We start from the raw sequence: 15,643 nt of genomic DNA, 5'->3' as shown, positions 1-15,643 counted from the left end.
ACTATGAGTCCACCTGTACACAGTGCACGACTGCAGTAACGGTAACATTGATTTGACAACCATCAATGTAAAATTAAATTGCTCATTGAATGTAACTGTAATTTCTCCAACAATATCTACATCCGTGGTTATTAATGGGAGGAAGAATTTGACCTCTTCGGACTATCTCATTTCTAACATGGTCAACCCGACTATTTCCGACGACTTACTCGCTAAGATATCTAAGAAAGTGGTAGACAAATGCTGGTTGGACCTTAAGCCACTGCTACGATCAGGCACTCGCGGAAGAGACATTGTCTACCGTCCGGATATCCATAAGCTTGTGCTTGTGTGGTGTTCCCGATCACTTCCAAGTAGGAGGTGGCCATAATCCAATCGGACCCCAAGGAGAAGGCCGCAATCGACCATTTTTCAAAAGGTGCCTTCTCGCTAACAATCCGACGGTTGTGTATAACGAAGCAATACGTGTTCTAATCCATGAAAGTGACATCAATGGAGCATTTAAGCTCATGCAGCGTCATGCACTCATGCACCCGTGCGAGCAGATGCAACCATCGCCTGCGCCATCATATTCATATGTGCGGGATATGATTATATGGGTGGATTGTTTCTTCAGCTCTACACACGCAACCATCATCCATTGGAGTCGGATATCACTTGAGATTTGTGTGAGGAGTTCCTCGAGGAGATAAAGAAGTTTAGCCCTCCGTACAATAATACTTACGGTTATTCTTTCTGTTATCCAAACAGCCATGGAATTAAGATGCCACCATGCGCCTACCATTGTTACATGGTTTCTAGTGCATTCAAGAACGTTTGCAACAAATGTCACCTATGGTCGTGTGCTAGGCGAGTTAGCTAAATGCTCTAGGTCTCGCATTTGTACGTGTGCTAGGTGTACACGGTCACTTGTTTCAAGTTTGTTAGGTGTTTGGTCCTATGTATTTTGTTTATGTTTCATTGTTATTTCCTATTATGTTGTTTCTTCCGTTTCTTTGAAATTCCCTATTTACAACTTGTGTTTTTGTTTCATGCGGTTTGGTTCTATCGGTCATGAATAATATATTTTTGTTGTCAAACTAAACTTACGGTTGTACTTACATTCTAACAAGTACTTACATTCTAACTATAAATGTAATAATAAATGTAAGCATCTATGTCAGTCAATAGACGCATAATGTCAGTCTTATTAAAGACGTGCCAAGCGTTAATTAATAAATACACTTCCACTTGTCATAATTTCTAGAACCTCTATGCTTATAGTAAATATACGTACACGTGTAACGCCTTATTAGACGTACATTTATCAATTATTTAAGATAAATTAGCATCGGTTTGCACCGAAAATATGAGAATTAAATATGTACGTACACTGTTACTTTCTACGTACATTTATTGATATAGTAGATAAACGTTAGCCTTCTCAAATAATCACTTATCCTCTGATTTGACATCCAACTTAAATAACATTCAATGCAACCGTAATCTCCCCAACCGACTCTCTTTCCTTGGTTATTAAAAGGACAATGATTTGACCATATTGGCCTATCTCATTCCTAACATGATGAATCCGACTATTCCCGACGATTTACTCGCAAAGATAGCTAAGAAAATGGCTGACAAATGCTGGTGGGACCTTCAGCCACTACTACGGTCAGGCACACGTGGCAGAGATATTGTATACCGTCTGGATGTCCTGAAAGGTGCTAATATTTTTAGCAAGTGCGACGATCCCGACGACTACCAAGTTGATGGCAGCCATCATCCATCCGCCCCCCAGGGAGAAGGCCGACATCGAGCCTTTTTCAAAAGGTGTGTGGATGCTGGCAATCCGACTGCCATGTATTTTGAAGCTCTGCGTGTTCTAACGCATGAACGGGACATTAAGGGAGCCATCAACCTCTTACGACCTCATGTTTCATCACAAGCCCATGCAACACTTGCTTGTGCGATACTTTTCATAATTGACGGTAATGATTACATGGGCGCCATGTTTCTAAACCTATTCGGACGCAATCATTATCCGTTGGGGACAAAAGTGATACGGGATTTGTGTGAGGAGTTCCTGGAGGATTTAAAGAAGTTTCGCCCTCCATATAATAATACTTATGGATCGACGTTCTCTTATCCTAACAGCCATGGTATTCAAACTCCAGATTGCGCCCTGCTTTGTTACATTGTCTCTGGACCGTTCAAGAATGTGTGTAACAGTTGTTACGTCTGGTGGTGTGCTAGGCGAGTTAGCCAAATGCTCTAGTAATATAAATCTACTAGTTATTTGAAGTTGTTATTTAATGTTATCGTCTAAGTTATGTTTCAAGTTCTTCTAATGCCGTTATGAAGTTATGTTTCTAATTCGTTTATCCTCTATGCATGAAGTTGTTCAAGTTCTTGTAATGCTTCTATGAAGTTATGTTTGAATTTGTGCTTATCCTCTGGTTTACAAAGTTTCTCCGTTTAATGGTTTATTCGGATATGAGTAATAAATTTGAAGTTTCGTAATCCATACTTATTTCTGTACTTACATTATAACTTTAAAGTTACTATAAATGTAGGAATAAATATGACTGGACTGACGCAAAAGACAATATTGTGATAGACGTGACATGGCATAATAAATACACTCCAATTCGGCGTATAGGTTTATATAGACGTACACGTGTTACTAATGACGTACATGTAACTAATAAGTCGACGAGATAGCTTGGGTTTACATCAAAAACTGCAAATTTCAATATAGACGTACACGTGTAAATCTACACGTACATAAACCAATATACTCGAAAATTGTAATTTGAAGTTTCAGTTTTAATCGGAAATAGTTAATAGTTTATTCTTTTCATATAAACACGAGTTAATGTCCAATATTAATACCACCTACAATAGGTAAGTGGGACGTCAAATATTTACTTAGTTGTCTCCTCGCCATTAGGTCTATATAACATGTACACTGGGACAAGTCATCTCCACACTTTTCATTACTCTTACTATGACAAATATAACCTAAACTCACCAAAAAAATCCCTCAGACTCGGCAATGGACGTCCCCACACCCCCACCAGCGGAAATTTACATGGCCATTCAGCTACCTAACCCACTCAGCATCCTCGTCAACTACTTACCCGTTTCTGTAACTCCCATTGAAACGCTCAGAGGTCCCGTAAGCACGCTGAAGCCGACTGCTATCAACATGGATGATTTTATGACGTGGCCTGATTTCGTGTTGCCGAAAACACCTTTCCGACCATATTTCACCCTCCTCCTTGAACGGGGAGCAATGCCGGCGCTTTACCTTGAAGGGGTTCGTTTAGCTTGCAATTTCGTTACGGTTGCTCATGGTTTAACCATGTTGGGTTCTATCTCTCCCATCGACGCCTACGCATGTTTCTATCATGGACTGTTCCTAACCGCAACTAGCAACGGACGAGAGGTTGAAGCCGTGAATGCGACTTTTTGGGATTTAGTGCCATCATTCGAAGCTACAAACACAATGGGGGAGTTGGTTATGTATCACATAAGTCGACTGCATGCTGAAGGACCTCGGATGTGGAATCGATCATGGAGGTTCGTGGTTTCACCAGATGTTTGGGTCGTTGCAGCTACGGAGCCTGCTGCCGCAATTGTTTCTTCTACTGGTATGCTAGGGAGTTGTGCATATTTTATTAAGGAAAGGCGTTGGTTCAGCATCTGATTTCCCATTCTATGCATCGGCTATAATTTCGACTTTTTGTAAAGCATACGTTTTCCTGTTATATGCTTCGGCTTTACTATCCTTTGGTTGTATGCTCTAATCGGTTTATTGTTATGCTTTGTAGTTCCTGCTTTTTTTGTTATGTTTTGTAGTTCCATGTTGTATTGTTTATGTTATGAATGGAACTAAGTTTGTTTACATTGTACATAGAGTACAACTATTTGAACGTACACCGATATAAATGTACGTCCATGGAAAGTCATTACAATTATGATGTATTTTGTAATAAGTAAACTGTAGCAGTTTGAACGTACACCGATATAAATGTACGTCCATGAAAAGTCATTACAATTATGATGTATTTTGTAATAAGTAAACTGTAGCAGTTTGAACGTACACTGATACAATATACGTCCATAAAATATGATGTCGGAAATAAAGTAAAACTTTAGCATAAATATAGGATATGTTTAAATTCGGTTACAAATCTGTAGTTATTAAGAATAACAGAGACAAGAGATAAACTAATAGAATAACAGAGACTCTGATTTCTTCCACTTCCGATATATCCGGATTAGCAATGACTTTGGAGATGGGGTCATTGCTCAGAGTCTTCAGTTTATAAATCCCGCTCAGACGCCAGGATACGAGAGCAATAACATTTTGAGGACCATTTAGCCGCTGGAAGAATCTTTGAAATTCCAAAGCTTGATCATTGTGTGCTTCACATTGAAGAACTTCTTTGCTACAGAGAATATATATTATACGGAGGATATAACAAACATATAGGTGAAAACTTTTTTAAAAAATAACACAGAGGCACTTACTATTGATCCATTATCTTAAAAGGAAGCTTCAGCCCACGGTAGTCTTCGGTCAAGTTGCCAACTTCAAGGAGCGCACCAATCACATCTGGTGTACGTAATAAAAGATAAAAGTATTACGTGTACGTACAGATTTACAAGAATCAATAGCGAGTCAAATATACTAACCAACTAACACTCCAGTAGAAACTGTCTTCTCGACGATGTAGTCAAAAGGAATAAAATCATAATACGGTATTGCAGCCAATCCCAAAACTTTGGTAACAATGGTCTGATCCATAAAACAGATCCGGTAGTCATGGGACGTTGTGTGTATCCCCTCGTCGTGGAGACGAACCGAGAAAGTATTGATAATTATCCACTCATTTTCTCGGATACAGTCAGAGTAAAACGAAGCAATGCGACGATTAATGGTAGCCTCTATGCGGGAACGCATTCCCTGCACGAAATTATGATGATTAGTGACAATTAAGGTATGTGGAAGTAAAAACGTTATAAACACATTGGCGAAATAGTACTCGATTATCGGCCAAGATGAGACCCAGGTCAAACTCATTTATTCCCACGCATTTCTTAAACACCCTGACCACAAAAGCGCGTATACTCCATCCGGTGATCATTGGAAAAAGTTCAAAAATGGAATGATATTCAGCATCCATGATGCCAAAAAAAAACCAGAATAACCGACTTTCTGTCTTATTTGTGAGATGGGTTTGGACTTTTGTTTGAATGGATGAAGGGTGTTATTACCAGGTTCTTAAATAGATTTTGAATAGACGCGATGATTGGTCCCAAATCGATGTAACGGTTTAGTTAAAAATGTAACCGTCAACTCTTTATAATTAGATGTACGAAGTGTACGTACAAATGAATTTTTTTATCAAAGGTACGTACAGACAACAACGGTACTGACAAAAAGTTGAAGGATAAGCAAATACACCGATAATACGAGGTCCACAAATGTACGTACAGAAGATAACGTACAGAAAAAATAATATGTAATATTACAACATAGACTGATAAAAAGATTTCCAAAACGTACGTAGAACATCGTCCAAAAGCATAGAGACTCTAACCATCGCGAGTAAAACAGTCATCGACTAAATAGGGTTTTTGCATGTCTTCTTGTTATGACCGGTTTTCCGACATCTTGTACACTGATTAGGAATGAGTCTTTTCTGCCTCTTTTTCTGAAAGTTATAAAATAGTATGTCTTTTAAAAGGAAGTAAAAATTTCATAGCAGTTAGGATGGGTGAAAAACTTACCCGGTTTTCCCTAGTAGATTGTATCCTTTTGGTGGGTGGTCTCCCAGGTGGTCGTCTACTGCGTGGAGGTATGAGAATCAGGTCCGATAAATCTTGAGGAATAACAACGTCATTTGGGTCCGCTATAGGTAAAACGGGTTCTTGGAAAGAATCAGAAAACACTTGAAGGCTATACCACAATCCAACCACAGCCTTCAGTTTGACGCCAAAATTTATTGCAGCAGCTAGAGCATGCTCGCATGGGACTCTTAACATCGTGTACCTAAGACAAGTACACGTACACTCATCTAGTACAACGTGAAAATGCTCACCACTCTTTAAAGTAACTTGATAACTCCATGGCCCAGACATCATGACTGCGAACTTTCCTGACGCAGGCAAGTCTTGGAGGAAACGTTCATCTACATCCGGGGTCACCAAAGAGTTACACTTCGACACTTTTTTCCGCCTTGCTGCAAACCATCGCATAATGACCTATCGGATGAACTCTAGCATATAGACAATTGGATACACTTTTGCCTTCCTTAAGACATTGTTCATTGCCTCGGAGTTGTTGCTAGTCATGATATTGTACCGCTCCCCTATGTAGTATGCCCTTGTCCAATGCTCAAATCCAACATCCTCTAAATACTTTGCGCATCCGGGACTCCGACCTCTCATCTCTTCAAAGTATTTTTCAAAATCTCTAACCCGATATGCTTTAGCGGCGCTAAAGAATAAACCAGACACACCGTACCTAGAGTAAGACACTGATATGTTTTGCTCCAGGTGTACTATACATGCTCCATGATGGGCTTTCGGGTACACCACACTGACGCCTTTATATATGGAAGAATGCCTGTCCGAGACAATCATCAAATCGTCAGTATCTGGAACAATCTCTGATAATTTCTCAACGAACCAAATCCATGAAGCATCGGTCTCGCCGTCAACAACCCCAAAAGCTAATGGAAAGATATGTAAGTTCCTGTCTTGTGCACATGCTATAAGGAGGCATCCTTTGTAACGACCGACTAGCTGCGTTCTGTCTACAACAACGACTTTCCTCATATATTTCCAACCTTTTATAGAAGCCGAGAGAGAAACGAATACATATTTGAAGCGCTGCCGACCATTAGATTCAGGAGTGGAGTGGAGATGACAGATTGTACCGGGATTTGCTAATTGTAGAAGATACAGATATGTAGGTAAAAACCAGTAACTAGCCATATCATCACCCCTTATAGAGTTTACTGCAACCTCTCTAGCTCTCCATGCTGTAGAATATGAGATCCGAACATTAAGATCATTTAAGACCAATTGAAGCAAATCTACAGCTCTCGGACCCCCTTGCGTAGAACTATATCTATTCTTCATAACCTCGCCTAAAAGCTTGTAAGTAGCATGTTTACGATAATCCTTTCGACTCTCGATCTTGCAAACATGGATAGAATCATACTCTGTGATTTTGAAACATTTGGAACTGGGTATGACATGTGCAGTTTAATGCCATGAACAATTGCGATCTACGCAAACCATTTCTAATATTTTAGGGCATGACCGAGTTTGTTTGTAGCGGAAGCACCTTTTGATTGCAACAAGTCGCACAGTCTGCTGTATGACTTGCTTGTTTTTGAAAACACTTCCCACATACAACGGATGACCTGACGTACTCAATTCAACTTCTATCTCATCAATTCTGCTGGGGGTTCCACGATTTGTTGAGTGTCATTCACGATGTCCTCCTCAACATGACCAATTCCATATTCTTCCACAATCAGATCACCCCATTTATTGTAATCGTAATCTTCGCCACTACCTTCACTACCGTCTATTGTAGGGTCGAGGGTACTTCCACGACATTCACTATCAGTGTCATCGTCATGTACATCCATATCTTCGTCCTCTTCATTTTCCTCGTCCTCATATTCATCCCTATCACCTTCATTTATGTCATCCTCATCTACATTTATATCTTCGTAAAACTTATGAGCTGCATCAATATTTGTAACCTCTGTCTCTGTATGGCCTCCCTTGCTGATAGAGTAAAAAGACACATACAAGTTAACAGAAGGATCGCTACTACGAATCAACATAAATGTATCCAGGCTGATTTGATTCTCAATATATACTCGAGGGCGATTACTTGCTATCATATCAGACATCTTTTCAGGCATCCAGTAACTTATTATAGGGTTCCATTCACTAAACTTGAAACTGAAAACATCACATATTGTACTTGCCAAATCCGTGTACGTCGTTGTGTCTGTAATACGTACACAGCGTCCGAAACTTCCTTTCTCAGCTTCAAATTTCCAACCTTCTTCTTTGTATATCCACTCACCAACCATAATTAATACATGTAACTTCATACCTGCAACATAAATTCCTCAGATCAGAACAACATTAAATACAAAAAATCAGATCTTTTTGAAGGCTTTCATTTATATCAACGAAGGCAAAAAGAATCTCTAACAAAACAATTTATGAACTTAGAAATTTAACAAAACAGATCAAAGGGCTTTCATTTATATCTACAAAGACAAAAAGAATCTCCAACAAAACAATTTCTGAACTTAGAAATTTTTAAAAACGGATCGTTACTTTCATATCACGTTCTCAGGTGTAATTCATAAGAATAACACATATTTCTTACCTAGATCACAGATTGTCTCCCCTTCAAACCTTCAAACTTTGTAATACAGCAACTGAAAACTTCAGATTCTTCACCGTGACACAATTTGGATTCGTTTTTTTTGCCCAAAATTCTAATCTCAATTAAAAGATTTCCCAAAGACAACCTAATGTAAAAGATTTCCCAAAGACTCCAGTTTCTTAGAAATAAGAGGAGTTCAATATTATTAGTTTTTGAAAATATATTAATACCAAAGACAATAAATTCGTATGTGTAACGTAAAACATCTAAATCACAAGACCCTTAATCTATCGACGATATAACCACTCATTAACTAAAAAAAACAATGTGGAAAATTTAATATTGGTTATACTTAAAACTTATACTAAACAAAACAAAAGAACACGAAAAGAATTCGTCTCACTATTACAAGCTTTTTACTACATCATTACACTAAAGACAACAATCTCATAAGAAAACCAAATAAAACCACAAACTGATGATACGAAATAAAGAAATCAAGTAAAAAAACAATTAAAAATCATGAAGCGAGAACCTTTAGGTAAGAGAAAAGGCTACTTACAAACTTCAACTCAGGCAGCTAAAAAGAAAAGAAAAAAAGAGACTCATGAAGAACCACAATGCACCAATCAAAGACAAAGTAAGGTTACCATCTCTCAATAATAGTATCAAATAATGCATTTACGATCACTTCTTTAAAAAATAAACAAACAAACTTACTTTATTCCTATACAAATTCTCCATTTCAGAGTACAATTTACATGTCAAACATCAGTGTACGCCGAGGAAAACCAAACCACTATAAACTAAGTTTTCTGGATACATATATAAATAAAATATATAAAAAAAAAAAAAAACAATTTTGGGTATTCAAGTTAATACGTCGGCAAATAATAGTAAACTACATTTAACAAATGAAACAATACTAATATTATATATTTGTAGAGGAACAAAGAAAAACCTGACAAATGCTCCATGCAATACTATTGGCGAAAAGAGCTACTGGAAAGCTTAAAGGTACATTGGTTATAAACGATCTTTCAATACACCAAATGATTTACTACCAAGTCTAATAATATTTTTATAAATATTAAAATTCGACAGCAGTCCATAAAAACTAACAAATATGTTACAAATGCTAAACAAATTTTAGATCACTTCTTCTCAAACAACTCTTAAATTAAATCACAGAAAAAGGAAATCAAAAGACATCTAAATCATCTGCAAGTAAAACAAAAGATGATAATGGATGGCTATATACTACAAGAAAACATTGTATTTTTCGACAAAATTTCCTACCAAATTTTTGTAAGACAAAACACTTACCAAAATCCTTCCAATTTCCTACCAAATTTATATTCCGTCAAAAATATTCGTCAGTTTTTCGAAGGAAATTTCTATTCAATTTCCTACGACTTATGAAATCGTAGGAAATCTCGTAGGAAAATAGAAGGAAAACGAAAGGAAATATAGTGGTAGGAAAATAGTCGGAAACATTTTTGTCCAATTTCGTACAAAACTATTTTTAAAAGAGACTCAAAGGAAAAGCGTAGGAACTGTTCCTTCCAGTTGTAACACCCCGGTTTCAGGAATATGGTGGTGCATTCAGAGAGATTTAAAATAATTGATTTGGTCATCTATGTCACCAAAGTGCACTTATCTTTTCGGTCAAAGGTCCTGAGAGAACTCCAGAGTTAAGCGTGCTTGGGTTGGAGTTGTCTCAGGATGGGTGACTTTCCGGGAAGTGATTGTCGAACGATACGAGTGAGGACAAAGCATGGGGAAAGATCGTGTGGTGAATTGTAGGGTCGGTAACAAGTCTTTAAAGCCTCCCGAACATGGCGCCCCGACTGTCGGACAGGAGTGGGCCCATGGGGAAGAGAGAGGACGTGGGGCCCACTAGTAGGGGCGATTGGGGCGTTACAAATGGTATCAGAGCCGAACCCAGATGAGTGTGGAATAAAGAAGGCAAGCACCATCGGGGGTTACGATCTTTTTGTGCAACGAGGACGTTGCCATCTGTTAGTGTGGGTGAATTGTAACACCCAGTTTTAGGAATATGGTGGTGCATGCGGAGAGGTTTAAAAGAATTTATTTGGCCAACTATGTCACCAAAGTGCACTTATCTTTTTGGTCAAAGATCCTAAGAGAACTCCACAGTTAAGTGTGCTTGAGCTGGAATAGTTTCAGGATGGGTGACCTTCCGAGAAGTGATTTTCGGAACCATGCGAGTGAGGACAAAGCATGGGAAAAGATCATGTGATGATTTGTAGAGTCGGTAACAAGTCTTTAAAGCCTCTCAGACGTGGCGCACCAACCGTCGGACAGGGGTGGGCCCATGGGCCCGAGAGAGGACGTGGGGCCCACTGGTAGGGGCGGTTGGGGCGTTACATCAGTTTCCTTCGAAAATAACTTTCTAAGAGAACCGAAGGAATAACGTAAGAGCCTTTCCTACCAAAAGTTTCGTAGGAAAATCGTTGGTTTTTTAAAAATGTGATAAACGAATTTTTGACAACTAGGTGGAGGAAATATATAATTAGGTAAAAAAAAACATTTTTCATTTAAGTAGGTGGAATAGTATTTATTTTGGTAGGAAAACTAAAAGAAAAAAAAAATCTTATATAAAACTATTTCACAGTCCACTTAACATCTTCAAAAAAAACCTCACTCCCCAAAAATACAAAATCATTCACTCCTACAGTTCCCAAAAAATGTAGAAACATTCCCTTCTACAATACCAAAATATTATATATTCTCACCAAAAAATATCTCGATATATATATATATATATACGCTACAAGAATAAAGCCGATTTACTAGGGATGAATTAGCCGCTAATCCCTCGCAATTGGGTAGAAGCAAGGCAATTGCGAGGACAACGAGTTCCTTCCAAATTGCTCCTCGCAAATGGTAAAAATCTTGCAATTTTGAGAGGGAAATTATTTCTAGCAAAACCACACGCACTTTACGAGGGAAATAAATGGTAGCAAAATTTTTCCAATTGTTTGATCTAGTACTTCGAGGGAAAGTTACGGTAGAAAACACCTTGCATTTTACTTTCTTGTACTTGCCTCACAAAATTTGCGAGGAATTTGCGATACTGTTTTTATCTCCTTGCAAATCCCTAGCAGAATTTGCGATGGATTTGCCAGTATTCGGCAACGTCTTTCTTTTCTATTATGGCTTGATTTGTGTTGAACTAGACTCTAATTATCTTATTCTAATTAATTACTTATTAATTAGACCTAAATTAACAAATTAATTTGATATTTAGCTTAATATGATTTCTGCTTCTCAAATTAACTCACATTTGAAAACTGAAATTTCATAAGTAAATTTAAAATGTATACTAGAATTGTATTGTTTGAAAACCTAAACATTTGAGAATTGTATTGTTTTGTGATAGAAATAACAAGAAAAAAAAACATTGGTTTTAAAATGTTGCTGATGTAGAGGATCCTCGTGCGGTGTTAGCTAGGGTCGCAGCAGTTGTCGTCTCGTTGTAGAGTTGCGGTACTGGAGCAGTAACCACATGTGCTTCATTTGCGCTGACCTTTTATGTCTCTGTCGAGGAACTACCTCAAAGAATTGCAGCTAAAGCTGGATCCTTGTCGGTAAGATAATCAAACAGGATATCGAAGCTGTTGATCTTCTTAGCCTGAGTTTGAATGCAAGCTTTAGCGGCAGCCAGCTTTTAAGAAAGTAGAACCGGATCATCACGTGGAAGCAGTGGACCTGCAATTGCTGAGGATGCTTCAAACTGCAGAGACCAACCCCATAAATCCTTCCTTTCTTTCGCGGAGCACCCTACAAAGATCACAAAAACTCACAAGCACACAACACAAAAACCATGAGAAAACAGATACAAAACAAAAAGAAAAAATCAGACACAACACAACACAACACAAAGTAATTCAGACACAACACAACACAACAATAGAACCAATAGAAAGACAAAGCTAATCAGACACAAGTACATAACATAAAGCGTTTGAGACAACAGACAAAAGATATAGCAATTCAGATACAACACTACACAAACTAATTCAGACACAACATAACAACAAAACCAATAGAATGACAAAGCTAATCAGACACAAGTACAACACAAAGCGCATGAGTAAACAGACAAAAGACAGCAATTAAGACACAACACAACACAAAGTATAATGAATTAGCTGCCAAGATGACGAGAAACTTATACCAAAAACTAAAGACACAACACAAACATTTCAGACACCATACACAACACACGGACTAAGGACTAAAGATACAATGATATCTTATAAGCCAACAAGCACAATACTGAATGGTAAGAGAAAATTTACCTCAGTAAATATCTTGTTCTTGGCATGAACAGAAAATCCACCTGATCCAGTGCTCTCCATATTGTCCCCTTAACACATGTGAGACTCTTCCTCTTCTATCCTAGATGTCACTTTCTTGTAGATCTCCTCTGACTTTCCATCGATGACAGTTCCATCCGCTTTTCTGTGTGTCTCATCTAATAGGACAAGGAAATCAGGAGTTGTTTCTCCGGTCTTCTCACACTGAAACACAAACATATAAAGAAGTTGTCAATATAACATTGTAGATTAAATAATGGTAAGGAGAGAAGAATACTTATCTTACATGTTTTCGTGCACGAGCTTTCTATGAGGTCTGGCCGGAATGGTGTTTATATATGCCAAGGCCATCTGGATCATGATATCTGACTTTGGATCTTGCCAAAACCGAACTAAACCAGCCCACACATTAGGATCAATCTATTTTGGCTTGGCATCATCACCCTTGTCCTTCCACTTTCCCTTCCATTGTGACACTTGATCAGTCATCCTATCCTTTAGCTTTGCTTCAAACTCAATCCTTACTCTTTCAGTCTTTTGTTAATTAAACGGTCCCAGTTATATACTTGCTACAAAATAGACAGAGCACATATCAGAAATGAAACCAAACAACAAAACAAGCAGAAACATCAAAAGAGCACATAACTTACTACAAACGTTTCATACCATCAATCGATCACAACATTTGCTGTATGTGACCAATTGGCATGAGGTTCTTTGAAATCTCTTTCGAAGATGCGACGGACTGTTGCTGCAACTGCAGGGTCCTGGTCAAACCTACAACACGAGCAATCAAACGTTCTATAAACCTACATGAAATTTATATTTCTTTAAACTTCCAAGGTACTATAATGCTAAATCCATTTTACAAGTTGTTCTATAAATCTATGAATTTAACCTTACCAAAAAGTTCTCGGAGGACAGTTTGGGTCTAGTCTTGTCAAGCCAGCACGACCGAGACTATCAAGCAGCTCCTCCAATGTCAGGTTGTTGAGTTGCTTAGGTGGAGGAGCAGAATGATTGACAGAAGGCTGAGTGGTTGGCGTTGGAGGCGATGGTGGATGGTGTGAACCCTGAACTCCTAAGATATTCCCATCATTGAAAGGAGCATTGACATGCAACGGTTCACGCTGTTGTTGCCCTAAACCGTGCATGAGTATTCTCCGACGTGGGCATCTTGCACAAAAAAAACATTGAATTAGATCGATTATGTAGAAGAAGTTAGATCGGGAAAAAATAAGTTAGATTGGAGAAGAAGAAGAAGTTATATTGGAGAAGAAGAAGTTAGATTGGAGAAGAAGAAGTTACATTTGAGGAGTTTCAGATCGAAACAAAAATAGAGAAGAGTCGCGGCGGCTGCTGCTGGAGAAGAAGAGTCGCGGCGGCTGCTGCTGGAGAAGAAGAGTCGCGGCGGAGAAGATAAATCGGAGAAGAAGAGTCGCGACAGAGAAGATTGATCGCAGAAGAAGAAGAAGTTAGATCGAGAAGAAGAAGTTAGATTGTAGAAGAATAACTTAGATCGGAGAAGAAGACGTTACCTTTGAGGTGTTTCAAATCGAGTTGCGGTGGGTGCTGGAGAAGAAGAGTTGCGACCGAGAAGAATACATATCGGACAAGAAGAAGAGAGGCAGCGACGAAGAAATCAGATCGAAGAAGGAAGAGAGATTTGTTGCAGAAGAAGAGAGGCGTAGAAGAAGAAGAGAATCAGAGATTAGGGTTAGGATTTTCTGAGATGCGGCTGGTTTGAGCAAAATCCCATAAAAAGTGCTTTCGCCTTCTAGAATTTCCTCGCAAATTTGCGAGAGATTGGTGAGGTATGCTACTCGTCTCCCAAATGAATCGCAACTCCGTCGCAATTGCCACGCAAATTTCTCTCGCAAATCGGCTGTATTCTTGTAATATATTTATTTATTTATTATCCGAGCAAAAATATGCATCGTTTTCGGCCATGGATGGATAAGGAGCGATTTGCTTCTAACTCATTGTTGACGACAGAGTATGCGGCCGACCTCATGGAATTCATGACCTTAGCAACAAATCAGGCGTGTTGCTTAGAAAGTGGTATGATGTTTTGTCTTTGTCGAGTATGTAATATAATTCATTTATTGATAAGGCTATAGTGTGGTCCCACTTAGATAAAGATGGAATATTGCCGAGTTACAAGGTCTGGTATAATCACGGGGAAAGTGATACATACCAAGTGGGTAGTAGTAGTAGAAATGTTCCAAATAGGGATGAAGAATCTACAATCTCAGAAGAGGCGGTAGACACAGTTCAAATGGTTCAAGACGCATATAGAGAAAATATACAGTGGTTTACAGATATAGAAAGTGGAGGAAATGAACCAAACTCTGAAGCAAAAAAATTTTACAAATTATTATTGTCACAACTTTGGTTGTTCGTTGGTGCTCACATGCCATCTGGTTTGATTATGTCTTCTCTAAAGGTTCCATTTTTACGTTAGATTTTGGAGAAGCTTCAAGTGTCCTTTTTGCTATGAGGTTTGAGGACTGCTTCACATAAGGTATGCTGGTGGTTCTCGTTTATATTTTTGTTATATCTTTTTCATAGTTTTTAATTTTTAATTTTTTGTTTTTAATGTAATTTTTGTCCCAAATCTAAAACTGGTATAAGTACTTAATAAGTTAAAAAGGAAAGAAAATATCTTGTCGTTAAATGTGAATGTATCTTACGCCACATGTAATTAATAATTAATTATATGTTTATTTTGAGAAAAACGGTTTAAAAATTGATAGGGGATAGTATGCAGATGTGCATATTTATCTAACTCAATACTAGTATTTTTGTTTTGATGAAGTAATACTCTTTTATTTATGTGTTTTCAATTTTAACTAAGAAATAAACTTTAAAATCCAGTTAA

The 15,643-nt window shown here is 38.1% G+C and overlaps 1 protein-coding gene and 5 pseudogenes across 6 annotated transcripts; 3 read left to right on the top strand and 3 right to left on the bottom strand.

Annotated features, from left to right (window-relative positions):
* Nucleotides 1-178: 178 nt before the first annotated feature.
* On the top strand, nt 179-2,254 carry AT2G06710 (annotated as a pseudogene; the record flags this gene model as incomplete). Its single annotated transcript has 1 exon — nt 179-2,254.
* Nucleotides 2,255-3,037: 783 nt separating this feature from the next.
* Nucleotides 3,038-3,691, top strand: AT2G06700 (annotated as a pseudogene; the record flags this gene model as incomplete). The annotated part of the gene is made up of 1 exon: nt 3,038-3,691.
* A 480-nt stretch (nt 3,692-4,171) lies between these two features.
* On the bottom strand, nt 4,172-5,174 carry AT2G06690 (annotated as a pseudogene; the record flags this gene model as incomplete). The annotated part of the gene is made up of 4 exons: nt 4,172-4,436; nt 4,519-4,603; nt 4,684-4,954; nt 5,034-5,174.
* Nucleotides 5,175-5,597: 423 nt separating this feature from the next.
* On the bottom strand, nt 5,598-8,132 carry AT2G06680 (annotated as a pseudogene; the record flags this gene model as incomplete). Its single annotated transcript has 1 exon — nt 5,598-8,132.
* Nucleotides 8,133-11,765: 3,633 nt separating this feature from the next.
* Nucleotides 11,766-13,916, bottom strand: AT2G06670 (annotated as a pseudogene; the record flags this gene model as incomplete). Its single annotated transcript has 1 exon — nt 11,766-13,916.
* A 777-nt stretch (nt 13,917-14,693) lies between these two features.
* On the top strand, nt 14,694-14,882 carry AT2G06667 (transposase-associated domain protein; the record flags this gene model as incomplete). The annotated part of the gene is made up of 1 exon (NM_001124809.1): nt 14,694-14,882. One exon carries the CDS (start codon nt 14,694-14,696, stop codon nt 14,880-14,882), a length of 189 nt encoding a protein of 62 aa, NP_001118281.1.
* Nucleotides 14,883-15,643: the final 761 nt, after the last annotated feature.

Source organism: Arabidopsis thaliana, chromosome 2 (assembly GCF_000001735.4).
Source record: "Arabidopsis thaliana chromosome 2, partial sequence".
Classification (NCBI taxonomy): domain Eukaryota; kingdom Viridiplantae; phylum Streptophyta; class Magnoliopsida; order Brassicales; family Brassicaceae; genus Arabidopsis; species Arabidopsis thaliana.
Note: the sequence above shows the minus strand (reverse complement) of the source record. Positions and strands in the feature narration are given on the sequence as shown.